The sequence below is a fragment of the Colobus angolensis genome, unplaced genomic scaffold (assembly GCF_000951035.1).
Source record: "Colobus angolensis palliatus isolate OR3802 unplaced genomic scaffold, Cang.pa_1.0 Scaffold107, whole genome shotgun sequence".
Taxonomy (NCBI): Eukaryota; Metazoa; Chordata; class Mammalia; order Primates; family Cercopithecidae; genus Colobus; species Colobus angolensis.
The window spans coordinates 1,529,944-1,552,850 of record NW_012111697.1 but is presented as its reverse complement, the minus strand read 5'-3'; the positions used below and the strand labels follow the sequence as shown (position 1 = coordinate 1,552,850).

The window sequence follows — 22,907 nt, the reverse complement described above, 5'->3', positions numbered from 1 at the left end:
CGAAGAACAGCTTTTGGCTTTGCAGATTTTTCTTATATGTTTCCTTTTTATTTCATTGCTTTCTGCAAGGGGCATTCTGAGGATGGAAGTTCAGATCACTGATTTTCAGTGTTCTTTTCTGCTGTGTATATTTAGAGCTATGAGTTTTCCTGTAAGCACTGCTTTAGCTGAATTTCTCACAGGTTATGATATTTCATGTTGTTATTTTCTAATTTCATTGTATTGTTATCTTTGAACCATGGGTATTTTTTTATTTCTCATTTAATTCTGTGATTAATGAACGTTCTCTGCATCTCAGCCCTTTAAAATATGTTGAAACTTCCAGCATGTGACCATTATGATAAATGTTTCACATACACTTAAAGAAAGTATGTATTCTGCAGCTATGGGCCGTAGTGTCCTGTATATGTCAATTACGTCAAGTTGGTTAATTTATTGTTTATATCTTCGATATCTTTCCTGATTTCCCTGCTTGCTTATTCTGTCACTACTACGTTATTTTATGGCTGAAAATATTTTTCTATGGATACTTCCCACATTTCGTTTGTCCATTCATCAGATGGTGGACATCTGGGTTGCTTCCAACTTTTGGCTGTTCTGAGTAATGCTGCTATGAGCATAGATGTCAAACTTCTTGTGTGAACATATGCTTTCAGTTCCCTTGGGTATATACCTACAAGTGGAACTGCAGGGTCATCTGGGTGCCTTTCATGTCTTGTCTTGCCTATTTGCCTTGGCTAGAACCTGCAGTACAGAGTTGAATAGACTTGGAGACAGCAGACATGCTTGCCTTGTTCCTCATCTTAGGGGAAAGCTTTTAGTCTTTTACCATTTGGTATGTTATGATGTTAGTTGAGGGGATTTTTTGTAGATGCTTTTTATCAAGTTGAAGAAGTTCCCTTCCTTCCCTAGTTCATTGTTTATTATGAAAAGGTGTTGGATTTTATCAGATTGTTTTTCTCCATCTATTTATACAAGCATATGGTTTTGTTATGTGTTCTATTAATATGATTGATGTGTTACATTGATTTATTTTTGTATGTTGAAGGAATCTTGCATTCCTAGGAAAAAATCCCACTCGGTCATGATGTATATATATCCTTTTTATATGTTGCTGGATTCTGTTTGCTAGTGTTTTGTTGAAAAATTCTTGTGTCTCTCTTCACAAGGAATTTGGGTGTGTAGTTTTATTTTCTTAAGGTGTCTTTGTCTAACTTAGCATCAAGGTAATACTGACCTTGTAGAATGGTTGAAAAGTATCACCTCCTCTTCTGTTGTTGTTGTTTTTTATTTGTTTGTTTGTTTTGAGACGGAATCTTGCTCTGTCTCCCAGGCTGGAGTGCAGTGGTGTGATCTCAGCTTACTGCACGTCTGCCTCCTGGGTCCATGTAATTCTCCTGCCTCAGCCTCCCAAGTAGCTGGGATTACAGGCACACACCATCATGCTTGGCTAATTTTTTATATTTTTAGTAGAGATGGTGTTTTGCCGTGTCGGCCAGGCTGGTCTTGAACTCCTGACCTCAAGCCATCCTCCCACCTCTGCCTCCCAGAGTGCTGGGATTACAGGCATGAACCACAGCTCCTGGCCCTTTTCTGGTAAGAGTTTATGAAAATTGGTGTAAATTCTTTAAACATTTGATAGAATTGCTATTCATTTCATAGAAGACATTTGGTCCTGGGCTTTTCTTTATGAGAAGTTTTTTTTATTACAAATTTGATCCCTTGTTAAGGTCTGTTTAGATTTTCTCTTCCTTCCTTCCCTCCTTCCCTCCCTCCCTCCCTCCTTCCCTCCCTCTCTCCCTCCTTCCCTCCTTCCCTCCTTCCTTTCTTCCTTCCTTCCTGGAGTTTCACTCTTGTCACCCAGGCTGGAGTGCAATGGCACAATCTTGGCTCACTGCATGCTCAGCCTCCTGGGTTCAGGTGATTCTCCTGCCTCAGTCTCCCAAGTAGCTGGGACTATAGGCACAAGCCACCAAGCCCAGCTAATTTTTGTATTTTTAGTAGAGATGGATGGGGTTTTGCCATGTTGGCCAGGCTGGTCTCGAACTCCTGACCTCAGATGATCTGCCTACGTCGGCCTCCCAAAGTGCTGGGATTACAGGCGTGAGCCACTGCGCTTGGCATAGATTTTCTATTTCTTATATCAATTTAGTAGTTTGTGTCTTTAGGGATTTGTTTCAAATAGGTTTTCCAATTTGTTGCTATATGTTATTTATAGTATTCCCTCACAAACTTTTTTGTTTCTGTAAAGTCAGTAGTAATTTCCCCCTTTTTCATTCCTTTAAGGTTTGATATGTGATCCATTGGTTATTTAGGAGTCTACTGTTTAATTTCTACATATTTGTCAATTTTTCTATTTTCCTTATGTTACTGATTTCTTATTTCATTCCATTTTGGTCAGAGGGCATGCTTAGTGTGATTTCAGTCTTTCGAAATGTATTGGAACTTGTTTTGTGACCTAACATAAAGTGTATCCTGGAGAATGATCCATGTGCACTTGAGAAAATGGCTCTTCTGCTGCTATTGGCTAAGTGTTTTAGAGGCGCCTGTTAGGTCTATTTGCTGGGGGGGCGGGTGTGTGTGTATTTTTTTTTTTTTTTTTGAAACAGAGTCTTTCTCTGTCGCTTGCCTGGAGTGCAGTGGCGCGATCTTGGCTTACTGCAATCTCCGCCTTCTAGGTTCAAGCGATTCTCTTGCCTCAGCCTCCCGAGTAGCTGGGATTACAGGCGCCTGCTATCATGCTCCGCTAATTTTTGTGTTTTTAGTAGAGACGGGTTTTCACCGTATTGGCCAGGATGGTCTTGATCTCCTGACCTTGTGATCCACCCACCTCAGCCTCCCAAAGTGCTGGGTTACAGGTGTGAGCCACCGCATTTTTGTTCAGGTCTTCTGTTTCCTTTTTAATTTTCTGTCTAGTTGTTTTATTCATTACCGAAAGTAGATTATTGACGTCTCCAACTATTGTCAGTTTCTCTCTCTAATTTTGTTAGATTTTGATACATATATCTTAGAGCTCTGTTACGTGCATATGTTTGTAATTGTTTTATCTTTGTGGATTAACCTAATTATCGTTATAAAATGTCCTCTTTGTCTTTAGTAAAACTTTGTATCTTAAGGCTTATTTTGTCTGATGTTAGTATAGCGATTCTAGTTCCATTTTCATTTCTGTTTGTGTAGCATATCGTTTCTCATCCTTTTACTTTCAACCTATTTGTGTCTTTGAATCTAAAGTGTGTCTCTTTAGAGCGTATAGTTGAATCATATTTTAAAATTTCATTCTGCCTGGCTTTTATTAAAAAGTAAAAAAAAAAACAGATGCTGGCAAGGTTGCAGAGAAAAAGGAACACTTATACACTGGTGGTGGGAGTGTAAGTTAGTTAAACCGTTGTGGAAGACAGCATGGCAATTCCGCAAAGACCTAAAAACAGAAATATCGTTCGACCCAGCAATCCCATTACTGAGTATACACCCAAAGGAATATAGATTGTTCTGTTCTAAAAAACACATGCACGTGTATGTTCGCTGCAGCACTGTTCACAATAGCAAACACATGGAATCAACGTAAATGACCGTCAATGGTAGACTGGATAAAGAAAATGTGGTATGGTATACACCATGGAATACTACGCAACCATGAAAAAGAATGAGATCATGTCCTTTGCAAGAACATGAATGGAGCTGGAGGCTGTTATCCTCAGCAAACTAATAGGAACAGAAAACCAAATGCCACATGTTCTCACTTGCAAGTGGGACTAAATGATGAGAACACATGGACATGTAAAGGGGAACAACACACAGTGGGGCCTATTGGAAGGTGAAGGGTGGGAGGAGGAAGATGATCAGGAAAAATAACTAATGGGCACTAGACTTAATACCTAGGTGGCAGAATGATCTGTACAACAAAGCCCCATGACAGAAGTTTACCTGTATAAGAAACCTGCACGTGTAACCCTGAACTTAAAATTAAAAAAAAAAAACAAACATTCATTCTGCCAATCCTTGCCTTGTAATTGGAGAATTTAATCCATTTACATCTAAAGTAATTATTGATAAGGAAAAACTCTACCATTTTAAAATTGGTTTTCTATGTCTTATAACATTTTTGCTCCTCACTTTCTCTGTTACGTTTTTTTGTGTTTGATTTGTTTTTGTATTGTAGCATCTTGGTTTCTTTCTCATTTCCTTTTCTGTATGTTTTAGCTATTTTCTTATTGATCATGGGGATACAGTTGACTATTAAACTTGAAAATCGGTTTGCATTAATGTCAACTTAATTTAAATAGTTTGCAAAAGCTTGCCCCTAGATGTCTCCTTTTCCTCTCTCTCTTTAGTGTTGTTATTGCCTGTGGATTGTGTCTTTATTCATTTTGTACTTACCAGTACAGATTTACAATTATTGCTTTATTTAGTTGTCTTTTAAGTCAGGAGAGAAAGGGAGTTATAAACAAAAAATACATTTATACTGTCTTTATATTTATCTATATGGTTGCCATTGCCAGTGCTCTCTTTCTCTTCATGTGGATTCAAGTTACTCTGTAGTATCTTCTCATTTTAGTTGAAACAGTTCCCTTTAGTTTTTCTTTCAGGTTAGGTCTGCTAGTGATAAATTCTCTTGGGTTTTGCTTATCTGGGATGTTTTAGTTCTCCCTCATTTTTTAATAATGGCTTTGCTGGATATAGAATTCTTGGTGGACTTTTTTTTTTCTTTCAGCACTTTAAATGTCATCCCACTGCCTTCTGTTCACCATAGGTTTTGATGAGAAATCAACTATTAATCTAATTGAGGATCCTTTGTAAGTGATGAATTATTAATACTTTCCTCTTGCTGCTTTCAAGATACTTTTTTGACAGTTTGATTATGATGTGTCTGAGTATAGATATCTTTGAATTTGTCCTACTTGGAGTTCATGGAGCTTTATGGATATGTAGGTTAATGTTTTTCATCAAATTGGTGAGGTTTTTGCTTTCTCTGCATTCTTTCCTTCTGGTACTCCTATTGTGTGTATTTTGGTATGCTTGACACAAGAGACCATACTGTCTGCCTAGTGGGGATCGAGGCTGGTGTTTTGTAGCCATAAAGCTTACTCTCCAACAGACTGCATTTGGAGGACATGACCCAGGCTGCCAGGTCTGCTGCAGGAAGGGATCAACAGGCCTTTCGTGGGTCAGGAAGTCATGAAATTAAAGTGTGGGACTCTCTCCTCATCATGTGTGCATGTCTTGAATGAAGTGGTTCTTGCTGGGACATGATAGACTGTTGGATTAATGGGCTTGATTTCTTTTCCCCCCACAGGTTCGAAGTCAACAACACCATTCTTCACCCAGAGATCGTTGAGTGGTGAGTACAGCCTGTGGTCACCATGCCTGTTTGTTGTGCTCAGCTCATAGGGATGGAATGCCCTGTTGTTCCTGCCCACACCATCTCAGAGAGCCCCTCAAAAAGCAGATTCCCAGAACCTTCTCCCATAGCCTTTTCTGTTTTGCTTGTTCTTTGTTGTTGGTTGGCTGGCTGTACTCTTTTTGAAAGGGCATGAGTCACTTAAACATCAATTAAACTTATTTGCAATCTTACAAAAACTCCTACCATAAGTAAACCAAACTTAGATAGCTCCAGCATAAGGTAGATAGTGAAAAGGGCAGAAATAAACATCACGCATAATCCCATTGCCAGAAAAGTAAACACATTTTCCTCACGTCACGCATGTGTCTTGACAAAGGTGGCATTCTGTTCTACACATTCTTTTGTCACCTTCTTCCTTCCTGTGGTGATACTGTTAGCCCTTACCTGCTGCACAACTGGCTTCTACTGGCTGCCTACAAAGTGAGCTGTTTTATGCTGGGTGTCACCTCTGTGGGCCCTGGAAGTGGCCCTCCAATCCCAGTGTGCCACCAGTTTCTTCCTAAGCCATCGCATTGCTCTTTGACAGCAAGGCATTTTTTCTTTGCCGGATGACTGCACTTACTGAGAATGTAGAAGAGAGGCGAGGCCAGGCCTTTGCCAGATCATCACTTGCCTAGGACATGTGTAGCCTTCTCATGTCTGACCCTAAGTCTGTATGATCACATTTTCTTTCCCGTCTAGCTGGGAACTCTGACTTGCCTCATCTTAGAGCTTGGGACCAAGGAGGTGTCCTGAAAGATGAATGGGCATTGGCTGTGGAAAAAGGAGTAGGAGAGAGTGGCCGAGGCAAAAGGACCACTCGTTCACAGAAACAAGAGAAAGGGTGGTGGTGGCTTTGTGTGGCCAGTGCGAAGCCAGGGAGTAGAGCCCGAGAACAGTTGGAGAGACAGGCAGTGGCTGGGTGGGTCTTGGTGTCCGTCTTGACTTTTTCTTCAGAGGAATGGGAAACACAGGAAACCCTTGAATGGTTTAAGCAGGAGAATGGTAAGATTGGGTTTGCATTTAAAAAATCATTTTGACCTCAGACTAGAGACTCAGCTGCAGGGCAAGTGTGGGAACAGGTGGCAAGTTAGGAGGCTGTTGCGGGGGTCCAGCTGGCAGTGGAGGGCAAAGGCAGGACAGAGCTGAGTGGTGAGGCTGCAGTCAAGACAGAAAGCTCCTGGGAGGGACCAGTTGTGATGCGTGAGTGAAGGGCGGAGTTGAAGGTGACTCCAGGTTTTTGTCCCGCACAGCTAGGTGGTGTGTCACTGAGGTGGGGACAACTGGGAGGGCCAGATACCAGGGCAGATCTGGGACTTGGGGTGTGTTGAGTCTGAGGCAGGTGCCAGTGTGAGAGAGGGCTGAGCTGGGGGTGGAGAACTGAGGGCTGATGATAGGCGCTAATACTGCACCATCAGGGTTAGAGGCCAGTGGGTCTCTAACCAGTGGGCCCTCACAGCCACCCTCTGTGAAGACGGGGCTGGTGTTCTTCAAGTTCACAGTTACCTCTTGTTTTTATAAAGTAACAAAGCCGAGCTGGTGGCTCACGCCTGTAATCCTAGCACTTTGGGAGACCAACATGAGAGAATCACTTGGGGCCCAGAGTTTGAGACCAGCCTGAGTAACAGAGAGAGATCCCATCTTTACAAAAACAAAATTTCAAAAAATTAGGCGAGCATGGCATTGGACTCCTGTAGTCCTAGCTTCTTGGGAGGCTGAGGCAGGAAGATCGCTTGAGCCCAGGAGGTCGAGGCTGCAGTGAGCCATGATTGTACTACCATACTCCAGCCCGAGTGACAGAGCGAGACCTTGTCTCAAAAAAATAAAGTAATAAGTGCCTGACTTGTCTGTAAAAAGCAAAAGATTTATAAGCTCTGAAGAGAAACCAGAGAGCCTGTCCTATCTGTAGCCCCCATTTGGCGGAAGAATAAATCCTGGGTACTTAGAATGGGCCATGTCCACTTAACACTGCCTCACGTGGGACATTCCCTTGTGGTCGCTTACAGCTTGGGTGCCTTGGAGACCACAGCTGGGTCCTGTACTCCCACATCTCCTAAGGGATAAGTCATTAATTCGTCACTTTCGAAGAAGCATGCTTTAATTCAAGTGACATTTTCGAGGCTTTGAGGTCGCGCCCGCGTTCGTAAGCATACCTCCCAACTTTATTAAAGCAAGCAGCAGAAAGGACTTATTTGGCAGTTGATGGCAGTAGAACTGTTTTAGAAATGTCACATCGTCCCTGATGCTCAGGGGAATGTTTTAATAGCCCGGGTCCCAGTCATTCTCAGTGGGTCCACTGTAGTCATGATCATCACACTCCCTGGGTCATTGAAGGAAGGATGTTGTGTGGGGCGGCGGGCAGGTCCTTTATTAACAGGAAAGGGTGGGCTTTCCCTGATGTTAGATTACGACTCAGGGACATATCTTTTGTCGTTAGGTCTTGAATATCTTCACCATCCTCTCTCTCTGGTAGGATCATGGGGATAACCGGAAACCATCAACTAGGGCACATGTGAATTCTAGCCCCAGCTCCTCCCTACTCAGGAAGTCATGAGTTTTCTGAGCCTCAGCTTCTTGATCTGTAAAATGGAGATGTGGTGAAACCTAACTCATGGTATCGATATGAAGATTCACCCAGCCTCAGTTTCCTCACTTGCAAAGTAGGCTCAAAGATTGAGAATATAAGTCAAGTGCTGGCATGTCTTTTTTTTTTTTTTTTTAAGAGACAGAATCTCACTTTGTCTCTCAGGCTGGAGTGCAGTGGCGGGATCGTAGCTTTCTGCAGCCTTGACCTCCTGAGCTCAGGCGATCCTCCCACCTCAGCCTTCCAAGTAGCTATGACTCCAGGTACATGCCACCACACCCAGCTAATTTTTCTGTTTTTTTGCAGAGACGGGTTCTCCTGTGTTGCCCAGGCTGGTCTCGAACTCCGGGCCTTAAGAGATCCTCCTACCTCAGCCTTCCAAAGTGTTGGGATTATAGGCATGAGCCATTGCACCCAGCCTGGCATACTTTTTTTTTTTTTTTTTTTTTTTAGATAGAGTCTTGCTCTGTTGTCCAGGCTGGAGTGCAGTGGCATGATCTTGGCTCACTGCAACCTCTGCCTCCCGGGTTCAAGTGATTCTTGTGCCTCAGCCCCCACCTCCCCACTACAGGTACGCACCACCACGCCCGGATACTTTCTGTATTTTTAGTAGAGATGGGGTTTCACCATGTTAGCCAGGCTGCAGCCTGGCGCATCTTGGTAACACTGTCACCTGTTAAGACTCTGTGTATACAAGGTGTTGTGCTAAGCACTTGACATATGTCACTGTATTTAAAGATATTTTATTCGTGGTGTATTAGGTAAGTGTTCTAGTTATTCCCATGCTACAGATGAAGAAACTGAGGCACAGGGAAGTTAGTGACTTGCCCAAGAAAATGCCAGTTGAGCCCAGACTGTTGAACCCAGGCTCTTGCACTGCTCCTTGCAGCTCTGAGGGGGTACCCGTGGAGTAGGGCTGCCTGAGTGTCAGTCATCCTCCCAGCTCACTGCTGGTCCAGTGCCCTTGGAATGGTCTTGTGCTGGGGCCAGGGTATGGTAGGGTGGAGGACCAGGGGGCAGATGCTTGGCTTCCTTGGCACCCACGTGCACCTCAGCTCCCTCTGGCAGCTTGGCTGGGGACATGGGGTTCCTCCGGAGCTTGTCTGACTGGAAGGCAGCAAGCAGCCTTTCCTAGCACGGGCAAACTCGCTTTCTCATTTTTGTTCGGCTGTCATTCATTTCCTTCCTGTGACTGTTTTATTGTTTTCCATTCTCTCAAGGAGCGCCTTTTTGATTTCCTGTAAATTCCTCTATAATCATACTCTTCCCCACAAACATGAGATCATAACTGATAATTTCTTTTCTTGTGCTGGGTAGTACAGTTTGAATGTGAAGGTCAAAAGTTGAAACTTCAAAAGAGCAGGCATCTTACTTCCATAATTTAGGCTGTGGTTCTGCTTTACTGTTTTGCAGATGATTAAATTGATCTGAAGGCAAGGTGGGAAATAAAAGGAGATGCTTTCATACCACCTGATAGCTCAGTGCCTTGGGTTTCGGTTAAGTACCTCTGGAAGCGTCAGGGGAGAGCAGACGTGTCAGCAATTGCCGTGTGCCTTCTTGGGTTTTAAGCGAGACTGTGTTAAATTGAGTCATCTGCCGGTTTTAGAGCTGTTAATTACACAGAACGAAAGTGTCCTGCATGCATTAATCAGGCGGTGGGTAATGTGTCTATTTCTGCTCACCAGCCTCTCTGTGTGCACAGGAGATGGGAAGCTATGGTTGGTTCACAGGTAGACATGTCCCAGGATTCTACGTCCTGGGTAACATGTCCCAAATTAGAAAAGATACGTAGATGATGACCTAAATTCTCGGTGTGTCTGTGAAAAGGATTCCAGTAGCATTGCTCATCTTTGTGTCCTCATGAATAGGCATTTAACCCTACGCCAGCAAGAAAGCCACATGGGAAGTGGGACTCCTAGGTGAGAGTGAGAACTTGAGTCACCGCGCGCCAGGAGGCAGGAGATGGATGTGGGAGCATCAGACAGAAGGAAAGGCGTGGCCAGGCCCTGGTCCAGCGTGGAGGTGGACCTCTGCCCCACGTCTGCCCATCTCTAGCTAGGTTTCAGGCACACTCGGCTCACGGCTGAGCTAAGCTATCGTTTTCTTCATGACTCTGGTTTCTTTGAGAGGACTTATTGATTGATTCCCCCCGAGGATATGTAATTCCAACCAGCTCTTTTCTTTCTGTCCTTCCCCTTGTGGGGTTTTATCCTTTGCATCACTGGGTCATGGAGTGTGGAAGGGATAGTTGTTGGGGGTTCAGTGGTGTTGAATTCCCGCCCACCTGGCTCCAATAAAACCACTCCCTGCGCATCCACCTCCAGGAGAGATGGAATTCCTGGCCCTTTAAATGAGTTTTGTTCATCACGGTGGCACTTTGATGCTTAGAGGCTGATTTTGGAAATGCTTCATCCTTGTCTCACTACTATTTCAATCAGTGGAGTGTTTAGACCTCAGTTAATTGATATCTTAATTCAGGGTTTAATGCTCAGAGGCAGTTCTGTGACTTGTGAATATTTAAGGAAAAAAATAAGATTGCACAAATACATCTTTGCCTCATCTAGTTTTTGTGATTTTAGGTCTGTAGCAGGAGAGCAGGCCCACATAGGGTAGGAGCCTTTGCCTCGCAGCACCCCCTGTCTGTTTGAGCAGCCTCCAGGCATGGTGATGCCCACAGTGTGGCCATGAGCTGGGGACTCTCTGTGAGGCTGTGCAGTGCCCACATCTCTTGGCACATGTTTTCCTGGCCAAAGAACCTGAGCTGACTTCTGCCCAAAGTTCTCTTTTTAGAGACAGGGTCTTATGCTCTTGCCCAGGCCGGAATGCAGTGTTGTAATCATGGCTTACTGCAACCTCCGACTCCCAGGCTCAAGTCATCCTCCCACTTCAGCCTCCTGAGTAGCTGAGACTACAGGTGCACACCACCATGCCTAGTTGATTTTTCTTTTCTTTTTTTTTTTTGAGACGGAGTTTCGCTCTTGTTGCCCAAGCTGGAGTGCAATGGCACAATTTTGGCTCACCGCAACTTCTGCCTCCCTGATTCAAGCGACTCTTCTGCCTCAGCCTCCTGAGTAGCTGGGATTACAGACATGTGCCACCACGCCCAGCTAATGTTGTATTTTTAGTAGAGATGGGGTTCCTCCATGTCAGGCTGGTCTTGAACTTCCGACCTCAGGTGATCCCCCTGCCTCGGCCTCCCAAAGTGCCAGGATTACAGGCATGAGCCACCACGCCTGGCCTTCTGTCTGATTTTTAAATATTTTGTAGAGACAGGTTATCGCTGTGTTGCCCAGGCTGGCCTCGAATTCCTGGGTTCAGCCTTGGCCTGAGATCCTCCAGCCTTGGCCTTCCACAGTGCCAGGATTACAAGCATGAGCCACCATGCCCGGCCTGCTCAAACTTCTTAGGTGGCATCTTTGTCATCCTATCCTGAGCCATGATTCTCTCTTGCTTCCTGGAGGAGGTGGCCTTTGTCCTCTCATGGGGCTGTCAGCCTTGTGGTAGATCATACTTTTAACAACCATCCAACACATGCCCCGGGGCAGACAAGGATGGGACTGAGTCTGACCATGCATCTCTCACTCCAGGGGCCAGTGGAGCCACGGGGGCTGGGGCACCCTTTTGTCCTTCTCTGTTCATGCTCAAGAACACTGGAAATGGGTTCATCATATTCAGCGTGGTGCATTCCTCCTGGAGATAGGGAGAAACTGTGGGGAATGCTGGAAAATCCCGTTCTTTTCTGCAGTCATCTTAAAAACCGTTTCCGGTGTTTGCGCTGTGAGATAACCAGGCCAGGCTGGGATGCATCCCTCTATGCCTGGCGCCTGGGTGAGACTTCAGGCCCAGAATGCCCTATGGATAATTGGTTAAGCCAGCACACAGCAGACGTCTATTTAAGCATAGATTCAATTGGGCCAGGCCAAAGCCCAGCCAGGCTGGTTTCATCAGAGAACTGCCTTTGTGGAATAATTTGCCCTGGTTCAGTTTGATTTTTTTTTTTTTTTTCCCACTTCCCCCAAAGTAAGATTAGAAAAGCAAGTAGGTCCCTGGGCCTCGACAGCAGAGATGCTTATCGCCTCTGCTGGGAGGAGGATGTGGTCCTTTCTCCTTTGGCAGATTATGACCTCTTCCTGCTCATCACCATAGGAGGATGCCCCAGCTGCAGTGGGAGGCGGAGTGGAGAGCCTGGGAGCGTGGGCTCCTGTTGTCAACCCTGGGCTGCTCTTCCTACCCGTGGGACTGGGACGAGACAGTGGCAGAGGGAGTTTGGGCTGCTGGAGCCTGGGGAGGCTTTGTCCCTGCTGTGCTTGGTTTGGCAACATCCCATGCTGCCATGGGGTGGAGAGGGTTGGGTGGAGAGGCCTCCTTTTCTCTTTGAAATGAGGCCATCAGCTCTCCTTGTTGGAAATGAGCTGTTGTCTGGCTTTGGTGGAAGGCCAGGTAGCTTTGATGACACATAGTTACTGCGTGTCTGTGCTGGTGCTGGGACCCTGTCTTCCAGGGCTATATATGGCCTTTCAGAAGATACTTAAATTAAAAGAATTCTAAGTGTTAGAGGTTTCTGAGGATTTGTCTAGACTACCCAGGGAACACAGAGAAGGGATTTAGCCCAGGGTGGGAGGGTAGAAGGGGGTCGTCTCCAACCCCGAGGAAAGTGTGTTTTGGGTGGGAGCTGGAGGCGGGCAGGAACAAGTTCCAGGCAGAGGAGGGAGGAGGCAGGAGGCTGGGAGAACACGTGGGGTGAGTGGTGGAGATGGCCTGCACCAACGTGAGTTGTGCTCTACTAGAGGTTTACCTTCATCCTGAGGCTACCTAAAGGCCACTGGAAACGAGGGAAAGCCTGCTGAGGTTTGCATTTCCTGAAGATCCCCAGCTGCTATTGGGGCAGGTGGACTGGAGGCCTGGACCTTGGCCATGGGTTGGATGTGGGAAGCGGCGGATGGATGTGATGGGAGAGGGCATCTAGGATGACACCCGGGTCTCTGCTGAAGTAGCAGGAAGATGGCAGAGCCGCACTGAAATGGGGGCATAGTGGGGGTTCTCGCACACTGAGCTCCAGGGCGCCGGGACCCGCCGGTGGGTGCAGAGGGAAAGCAGGGAGAGGCAGAGGGAACCATGCCTTCTGCGAGGAGGAGGGGGAGGACTGGCAGCATGATGGGGGTGAAGAGAGAAGCAGAGAGGGGAGAGGAGAGGGGAGGAGATGGGTAGGAAGTTCAAAATAGAATGCAAAAGCTGCTTTCCCTCCTCCCCCAAGGCAAGGACTGTTAGGGCCCGGCAGGCAGCGTAGGGGAGGCTTGGCTGGAAGATGAGGAGGAGGCGAGTGAGGGGAGGATTCTTCACTTGTAGAGGAAGCTGTTTCGGTGGCCATGGAGCTTCTAGCAGGAGGGGTTGGTGCATGGTGGAGGTTGGAGCTGGGATCCCCAGGTGGGCGTGTGAGCTTGGGAAGAGGATGCACCTTCCCTTGAAAGGAAGGGAGGAGAGGATGGACGGGGAGTCCTGGGAGTTTGGAGGAGGAGAGGTGAGAGTGGACCCATCTGCTGGCTGCTGTGCGCTCCAAGAAGTAGGAGTGGAATTCATTCATCCACGGTGGCTCCCGCTGGGGGCAGAAGTTGGGGGTAGAAATCTTTGGAAGGTGCGGGAAGTTGAGAGTAGCCCTCCTGTGGGTTCCTCTGCAGCTCACGGCAGAGCTGGGGTCTCGCCGAGGTGACTGGGCCTTGCTTGGCCATCGCCACTGCTTGACTTCCCCTGGCAGTGCTCAGTGATCCTGGAGCAGGGACAGGCTGAGCCCATGCAGATGGGTGGGCACAGGGCCGAGGAGTCTACAGCACTGGCAAGAGTGGTGGCCGTAGAGAAGGGCCAGGGATCTAAGCTGAATGGAGGCAGAGGGCGGCTCCAGAAGAAAGTAAGGGGTTGGAGGGCGGGAGGTCCTGGCCCTCACCCATGCTGTCATTTGAGAGAAGAGAGACCTGCTCCCTGACAACGGGATCCCCGGGCTGGTGTCATAGAGGGTGGCAGTCGGAATGACACCCGAGGGACTGCGAATGGGTTCTTGCTCAGAAGCCTGAGCTGCTGGCTGCCTGTGGCTCTGAACTCTCACCCTCTGGGGACAGGAGCAAGTGCCGGGTCCCAGGTAATGAGACTGCATGCGCCATATGGCAGCATCAGAGGCACCTTCATGATGATTAACAGCACACTGTCAGGCTTCAGGGCTGCCTCTGCCAGAGAGAAAGGGCGTTCATTCGAGAAAGTCTCCCTGGGCTTGTGGGTTTGTTTTTTCCACGTTCCCTGGAAGGTTCTGTGGTCTTGGAAAGGTGTCGCTGCGCCGCAGGGTGCCCACCTCATTTCCCAGTGACAAATGACTGGCTATCCCAGCTGCGTGGCATCGTGGAGACCGTGTGAGTCAGCGGCTGGCTGGCGTGGGCTGCTCCCGTGAAGTTCCCAAGGGCTTGCTGCCTCTGATGGGAGTCGGAGAGCCACCGGGCCTCTTGCGTTCCCATCATCCTCACCTGCCTGCCTCGGGCCCTCTCTCTGGGCTGCCTCAATGGAGGCCAGCTCAGGTGGGCTCCTGGCCAGGCAGGCCAAGGAGGAGGAAGAGGAAATGCAGAAGAGGTGCCCTTCGACAGAGGCGCGGGTGCTGGTCTGCGTCCTCAGACACCCCAGCTTTGCTCCCAACAGAGGGATGGGTGCTGGTCTGCATCCTCAGACACCCCGGCTTTGCTCCCAGCAGAGGCACGGGTGCTGGTCTGCGTCCTCAGACACCCCAGCTTTGCTGATCTTGAGGGTGTTTGAGTTGATCCCTTTGTGAGGGTCATGGGTGGGCCTTTGGGAGCTTTGGTGCAGGTAGGTCATCTTTAGTAAAGGGAAAGGAACTGGCTGGGGGTGCACTGGGAACTCTCTGCCTTGTGCAGAGGGACTCAGCTGGGTTGCCCACCTCCATTCTCCAGGTCTCAGTATTACAGACCTCCCTCACCGGGTGGCCAGCCCCAAACCAAAAGGGCTCATGCCTCTCCCATCATTCCCTCACGTGGCACCCCAGCTCCTGCTCTTGGCAGCCCTCCTTCCACTCCATCATTGTGTGTTTACTCGCACTGTATCCCTCTCTCCGTGGTCTCTGTGCTCCATTAGGGGAGGACATGGCCCTTTCACTCCACTCCATCACTGTTGCCTGGTACGTCTAGCTGGCACTTACTTATTAGTGATGTGAAATGAATGAATGGACATCTACCATTATGGACAGCACCTCATTAAGGTTTTTAAAGTGCTCTCGAAGCAATGTGTACCCTTGGTTTAAAAAGCCACTAGTACAAAATCAGTACAGGAAAGTTAGGTTATCTTGAAACCAGCGACTCCTGCCAGCCCATCTCTCTCCACATCAGCCCTCCCCAGAGCCAATTCTTTGGGCCATTTCTGTCACCCCCACCCGTCTTTTCATCGGATGGTTATTGCTGGTTCTTCCACGGGTTCCTTTTGCCTTCTTGTCATACACTTGAGCCTCCTTTAGTTCTTGCTCCGTGAACTTTCCACCCTATCTTGCCTTTGCCCTGGGTGAGCTGAGGCTGCACAGATGGGGCCTTGCTCTCTCTACACATCTTTTCTCCAGCCTGTCTTCACCTCCCAACTTCTGTTGCGTTTCCTTGTTAGGGTTTGTAATATTTCCATTGCATTTATGTGACCAGTAAATCTTACCTGTTTTTGGGGGAGACATTAACTCTAAAAGGTAAAAAAAAAAAACCCAAAAAATAACAACGGAAAAAAACAGCCATAAAACTGTGTTTCTATGATTACTATGACCGTGGTCTATGCAGAGCTAAGGAATGTATCGGGGCGGGAGTGCCTTCTCTCTGGGTTGGATGTCACAAGCCCAGGACCTCCCTCAAGAGGAGGCTCCTAGCGTCAAGAGCATATAGACTGTTTTTCTTTTCCTTTTTTTTTTTTTTTGAGGCAGAGTCTAGCTCTGTTGCCCAGGCTGGAGTGCAGTGGTGCGATCTTGGCTCACTGCAAGCTCCGCCTCCCAGATTCATGCCATTCTCCTGCCTCAGCCTCCCGAGTAGCTGGGACTACAGGTGCCTACCACCATGCCCGGCTAATTTTTTGTATTTTTAGTAGAGATGAGGTTTCACCATGTTAGCCAGGATAGTCTCGATCTCCTGACCTTGTGATCCGGCCACCTCAGCCTCCCAAAGTGCTGGGATTACAGGCATGAGCCACCGCGCCTAGCCTAGACTGTTTTTCTTATATAACCATCAGTTGTACAAAATCACTCCATATTTTAATTTATTCTCTGTTTAAAGAATGGTGTTTTTTTTTATTAGAAAAAATATTTTTTTAATTTTTTTTTATTAGGACAAAAGCAACATATATACATGCATTGTTGAAAGTTAGAAAGTTCACGTAAATAGGAATTCCTCCAGTTGTCCATAAGACATCCCAGATGTGGCCAGTATAGTTTCTATCTCTTACTTGGGTGTTGTGATGGTTTTTCCCCCAGATACTGAAAGGCTGGGCCAGTTGTACCACAGCATCCCAATTCTGGATTTGTATGGTTGTTCCCTTGTGGTGGCGGTTAGCTTGTTCCTCTATCCCCAGTTCCTCTATTCCAGTTCTTGCAAACTGGAAGTTAGATCTAAAGCCATAGAAGTTTAAAACATTTGCCGGAATACATCCCAGGTGATGTGTATTTCTTATTGCACTACATTCAGACACAAATTATACTTAGTTGACACACAATCAGTGATGCTAAGACTGATCACTGGGTTACTACCCCTTGACCTGGAGAGTAATCTGCCTGTTGTTACTTTGGTACCATGTGAATAAATGCAGCCTTCATACATACATCTGTTTTGTTTTGTTGTTCCTAGAGTTTTAATTTGCCTTTCTTCTTTCTTATTGAGAGAAGAAACGTATCTTCTTCACCATATCACTAAGAGCTTTAAGCTTCCTATTGATTTTATCTGCGGAAAGGAATCCATGCCATTCTTTTTGTGGATGTTTTTCTCAGAGCCACATACTTGGAGTTCTAATTTCTACTGATTGCTTTCTAGGCTTGCTGTCCAGCGTCTAATTATACTTTTGGATTGACTCCAGTTTTTAAAAATATCCCATTATATCACCTCCTTCTCTTTATTGGCTTATGCTTTCTCCGTCTCCCCACCCTTCTACCCTTCTGTCTCTGCTGGAGTACATCCTTAAGTACTTCCCCCGTTTCTGAGTTTTTGAATGTCTGAAAATGACTAGTTTCCTTCTGTATTTGATTAGTAGTTTGTCTGAATGTAGAGTTCTGTTATTTATGCATGGAGTGCAATAAAAAGGGGGTGAGTGTAACAGAGTGGGGCACATGCCCTTTGACATCATCTCAGCTAAGTCTTAGTGTCACTATCTGTGAAATGGGAAGGTAGTACCTGTTCTAGGTTGGGTTCCATGGGAAGCTGAGTCTCTGAGCCGAGTGGGCAGGAAGCGTATTGAGGAGTGCTCTCAGGATCAGCGTGTGTGTCAGAGGGAGGGAGCAGGCTTGGGCTGCAACGCTGTCACAAGGGCATCTCAGCTGCTCCCATGGGGAGCTTTGGTGCTGGAGTGGTCCCCAGAGATGTCCCCAGTTGAAGCGAGGGAGCTGAGTCTTGGCTCCCTCCATTGAATCAAGGAGACCAGTAGAGGGGTGTGGCCTCAGGGGATGAGGTGGGCAGTGTACCTAGCGTCCACTGCAACTTATAGGATCCAGCATGGGGCAGGTCCCCAGTAAATGGCAATTTAAAATGAAGGGAGGCTGTGTTTGCCTGCTGAGATTTCTCTAGCTTCATGGGCCTGTCATGAATACTGGGGAGTCATGTTTTGATGAGAATCAAGGTGTCCTACCTAAGGACATCAGAGCATTTCGCCTGGCTTTGGGGTGGGAAGTGTGGATGAGGTGGTGTCTGCAGGCGTTGCATTTCACTTCGTTTCTGGAACAAGTGTACATGGCACTTACTGTGTGCCAGGCACTGTCCTTAGTGCTTTAAAAATGCCAACTCAGTTCTCACCGCAAACCTGCGATGAAAACAGTGTTCATATCTCCGTTTTTCAGATGGGGAAACCAAGGCACAGAGTAGGGATCTCAGGCACACCGCTGGGAAGGGGTGGAGCTGAACTGGAGCCCAGCGCTTTTCTCCCAGGCCGGTGCTCTGAATGCCTCAGCACGGCTGCCCTTGCAGTGCCCACGGACCCAGGGTTGTTTTAAATGAGTGGAGGTAGAAAGCGAATACTTATTTGGCTCCTTTCTGTGGGTCTTACTTGCGGGTGAGATTGATTGCAACCACCAGAAACATAACCACATTTGGGCAAATTAACACAAGTTTGTTGGGAGGACCTGGGAGCCCCAGGAGTCCAGTTGCAGGAGGCATAGCCCAACTGGGAAGGGACAGCAGGGTCCCCTGATTGTGACTTCCCTGTCCACATAGACCACCCTCTCATCTGTGGCTGCCTCCCTCTTCTCCTCTGCTCCTGGTCTCCTGCCTGTGTCTGCGGCCCAGCTGTTTTCACATCTGTACCGGCACACACAAAGCTGGAATGGCTTCAGTCCCCTCACCAGACCCTGTCACCCACCCATGGGCAGGTGGGTGGGGATGGGGAGGAAATGAGGACTCTTCAGCCAACAGGGCAGAGCCCTGAGAGGTGGCAGGCTTAGGATTATGGCCCTACAGCCATGCCATGTGGATTTCATCCCCCTTCCATGCATGGGGAAACTGAGGCTGAGGGAGGCAGCCTGTGACAGGCTGCAGCAACTGGGCTTCTTCCCCCCGCCACAGCAGCTTCCAGATCTTATCCCTGGAAACAGCCTGCCCACTGGCTGGTGTTAGGAAGGCGGGTAGCAGCTCTGCTCCCCACTGGAGGTTTTCTACTGGACTGTTCCATAGAGCTTGTCACTTCTGGATCTTGGCCCCACTCCGGCCTTGCACAACACCCCTTCCGGGCTGTGCAGGGTGTGACAGGCCCTGAGGTCTCCCTAGAGGGGTCCAGCCAGTGCCTCCTGAAAGTCACTGACTTGCTGCTTTGTTCTTCTGTCTCTGAAGCCGAGTGTTTAAGACAGACATGGAGCTGGAGGTTCTGCGCTACACCAATAAAATCTCCAGCGAGGCCCACCGTGAGGTAAGTCAGACACTGGCTCCAGTTGAGTGGGGAAAGCAGTGTTGCTGTGTGGCGAGAGAACTGCGTGAGGATGAAGGGTTTCCAGGTGGGCTCTAATCCCCGAGGGCCACACGAGAGGTAGGAAGTTTTATACGATGATGGTTCTCTTTTCTGTTCCCTGGTGGGCACAGGGCAGGGACAGGAGAGGCTGTGCCCCAATTCCGCAGCCTAGGGCACCTGCCCATCATGGCAGTCGTGGACACTAATCCTCAGGAAATTCTCCAACAAAAAGTTCCAACTCTGGGAGGGTAGAGTGCTCCTTCCTGATATCGCAGCAGTTCTCAGCTCATTTTAAAGAATCTTTTGTTCTTAACTATGGTTCAAATACACTTATTACCATCATCCATTTTCTGAAAACTTCTTCATGTGATTCTCTTCCAAATCTTCCCACTTTACTAGAGGAAGGAGACCAAATAAGGAAACACATGTCTTGAAAGATGAGGCTGGCCCAGGGTCTGCTCAGGAATGTTGCGTTTTGTGTTAGGAAACAGACAAGGGTAATTGATGGGCAGTGTACTCTCTTGTACGAGTTAATGATCTCTGTGTTTTATGAAAGTTAAACAAAGGAGGCCTTTTAGTGATCGTCATAGCTTTTGTAGCATTAAGTATTCACCAGGCACCTCATGGTTGAATCCTCACTGTCCTCGGGCTGCTGGTGGCCTCTGAGCTGTAACTCGAGGCTTGGCATTTATCGGCTTCCAAATGGAAGTGCTTCATGGCAGTTTAAATAAACTGTATGGATTTTGGAGCTTTTAAAAAGTTCTAATTTGTCACATGTCTGTACCACTGTATGCACTTATCATTCTTTTTTTCTTTTTTAAAGAAGAGGTGCTTTTGAAGAAGTGCTGTGTGTTATTTATCACGCTCTGTTACTGATCTGCTTAATACAAATGTCTTTACTTAATATCTGTCCTCCAGGTAATGAAGGCTGTAAAGGTGGGAATGAAAGAATATGAGTTGGAAAGGTAAGCCACCATGTTTCTCCGGGTAGAATTAAAAGGTAAAAAACAGTAATTTATGTTCCCTGAGTGAGTAACAGATGAAACGCCACGGCGGCACACACACCTTGAGTGGGGATTATGAACAGGGCTTCAGGATCACGGGCAAAGATTATTTTTCTTCTGACTGCTCCCCGCTCCCTGGCTCTTGGCAGAGTGTTTGATGTAATGGTCTTCGATGACTTTTCAGGGTGGTTTAGTGCCCCACCATTCTACTCTCGGACTTTGTTTCTGCCATTTGCAGGAAACTTTACCAAATTGCTGCTCTTATGACTCTGAAAGCCGCCAGTAAAACAGCTTGCCATTTTTATGTGTAAACACTGCCATTATGTCTGCTGTGTTCAGGCGACTGGGTCGAGGGATGGTTAAATGGCCCATAAAGAGCTCTGGAGGCCTGCAGTGAGCCGGTGCCACCCGGGGAGCTTCCTGCGGCTGCCCAGCCGTGGCAGGTGTGGCCTGGCCAGCTCAGCCCCGCTCCAGGACCCGAAGGTCAGTGTGCTGCCATCCGTGGTACAAGGAAACCTTTGGATCAGACTCTGACTGCCTCAGTGGCTCCCTTCCCACCCGTGTCCTGGGGCAGGAGGCCCCCATTCCGAGACCTCCCACCAGTGTTGGTATCACCTGGAAGCTCTGGGGAAGTGACACTGAAGAGGCTGCCATCCCCCTGTCCCCACACCGGGCTTTCCTTTCCTGCCTATCCTTGTGAGAGCTTAGTTTCTAGTGTCCCTTACCCCCCTTGCAGGGCCCAAGTCCACCCCAGATGTCTTCAGGGCCTGCTCTGTTCAGGGCCCCGGCCCTGCGGGTGCTGGCTCCATATCACCCTCCCAGCCCTCGTGGCCTGCCTTCCATCAGTGGGGTGCAGGGCTGAGGTCGGTTGGGGCCCACAGTGGGCTGTTTGAACGCTTCTGTTCGCTGTGGCTGTGCTTGGGGGGTGGGTGTCTTTTTAAGGTCTCGCCTTGGAGTTCTGAGCAGTCAGCTCCTGTGCTTCTCTCCTTACCCTGCCCAGGAGGAAGTTAAAATGGTCTTGCCTGGGTGCTTGGCATCCTGGGAGGGGGCATGTAACACACGTTAATCAGACGCCCAGCTCTGTCAGCCAGGGAGGCTGGGAAGGGCTTGCAGAGCTCTCCCAGCACTTGTGTCTGCGTGGTCTGCTGCAGTGTGGCGTCTGTACCCGGCATTCCCAGGACCCCCTGCCCGCTCCGAGGATCTGGGATGGGAAGTGTGTTGGGGTCTCCTCCCGTGAGGTGGGCCGGACAGTGGGTCTCTCCGACTGGCACTGCCCCGGAAACCTGTCCCAGCTTGAGTTGAATCATAGTGACCCATAGCTGATGCTTCAAATAAAAATAACCGAGAAATTGGGGCAGGAATAGCTGAACCCAGTGTGGAGCCCTGCCGTCCTCCGCATGCTGGCCACCTGAGCCCTGTGCTGCAGGCAGTCCTGCTCCCACGGTGGCTCCTGGGAGGGGCCCTGAGCCTCCCTCCCCACAGCGTCCCAGAGGCGGCCCCTGCCCAGCCTGTGGACAGGGCTATACCGGCTTTGGGTCAGGGGCCAGGGGCCCTGGAATACTCCCCGCTCCTTAGCCCTCGTGCCTTCCAGGTAATGGAGGGCTTTTTTTTTTTTTTTTTAAACAGGAAATTTCAGTATCCAAAATAATAGAAAAGTATAATGAACCCCGAAGTCCCCAGCAGGTTTTTGTGTTTAGTTTTGTTTGCTAGAGCATTTTAAAGCCAAATCCCAGACATCATGTCATGGCACCTGTAAATACCTCAGTAGGTATTTCAGTTGATGAGAATTTTTTTTTATTTTTACATAACCACCAGGCCAATATCACATTCATTATCACAAATGAACCGTAACTCCTTAATGTCATGAATGTCTAGTCCGTATTGATCCTAAACTCTTTTTAGCATTGGTTTGTTCAAGTCAGGATCCACATAGAGTCCACATGTTGCACTTGGCTGCTGTTGGAAGCAGGGTGTTGTGAACCTGAGCTCTGGGGAGATGTCACCCCGGTCTACAAACTGCTCCACCTTCCCTCCACCCCCATCCCAAGACCCCGGGTTGGCCTTGCTGCCGCATCCTGTGTGGTCCAGGGTGGCTTTTGGAGAGATGAGCTCGAAGCCAGAGGCCACAGCCGAGTGCACCGGGAAGCTCAGCCAGGAGCCAGGAGCTCTGAGCTGTGAATGGGCCATCTGGGGCCCTTTCGTTTCTGGGGCGTCGTGAGAATCATGAGAAAGGGAGAAGATCTATGTGGTGTGATGGGGACCGTGTGGTGGCGTCCCCTCCCGGGCCAGGACCCACTGGAGACCCTCCTCCACAGGTCCGGGCTTTCCTGGGCGCTCCTGCCACAGGCGACAGCCCTCGATCGCAACCTCCTGTTCCCGTCAGTCCCTTGTGAGGGAAGGACTTGCCCAGCTGTGCTCCTTCTCATTCAAGGCCTTGGTGCTTTTCTTACTCTTTGGCCAGATGGCGCGAGTTGTGATTCTGTGTGCCCAGCGCACCTCGAGTGCGGATGGGCTGGGGAGAGGGGACACGGCCTGAGGGTCTCCCCCAACCAGGCACATGCCCCAGATGCCACACACACACCACACACACACCACACACCACACCATACCTACCATGTACACATATACAACACCACACAATACACACCGCACCACACATTGTGATACCACACACATGCCCCCACCACACACCACACACCACTTATACACCACCACACAACACACACCACACCGCACCACACATCGTGTGCACACCACATATACCACACACATGCCCCCCACC

General features: G+C 48.3%; 1 protein-coding gene across 3 annotated transcripts in view; it reads left to right on the top strand.

Annotated features, from left to right (window-relative positions):
• Nucleotides 1–22,907, top strand: part of PEPD (peptidase D) — a 136,118-nt gene that overhangs the window by 38,018 nt on the left and 75,193 nt on the right. For 2 of the 3 annotated variants that reach the window (XM_011947393.1, XM_011947404.1), the window contains 3 exons: nt 5,294–5,338; nt 19,007–19,082; nt 20,040–20,086. In XM_011947393.1, the coding sequence (XP_011802783.1) occupies nt 5,294–5,338; nt 19,007–19,082; nt 20,040–20,086 (168 nt within the window). The remainder of the gene's footprint in view (nt 1–5,293; nt 5,339–19,006; nt 19,083–20,039; nt 20,087–22,907) is intronic. The other variant, XM_011947398.1, reaches the window with a different exon arrangement.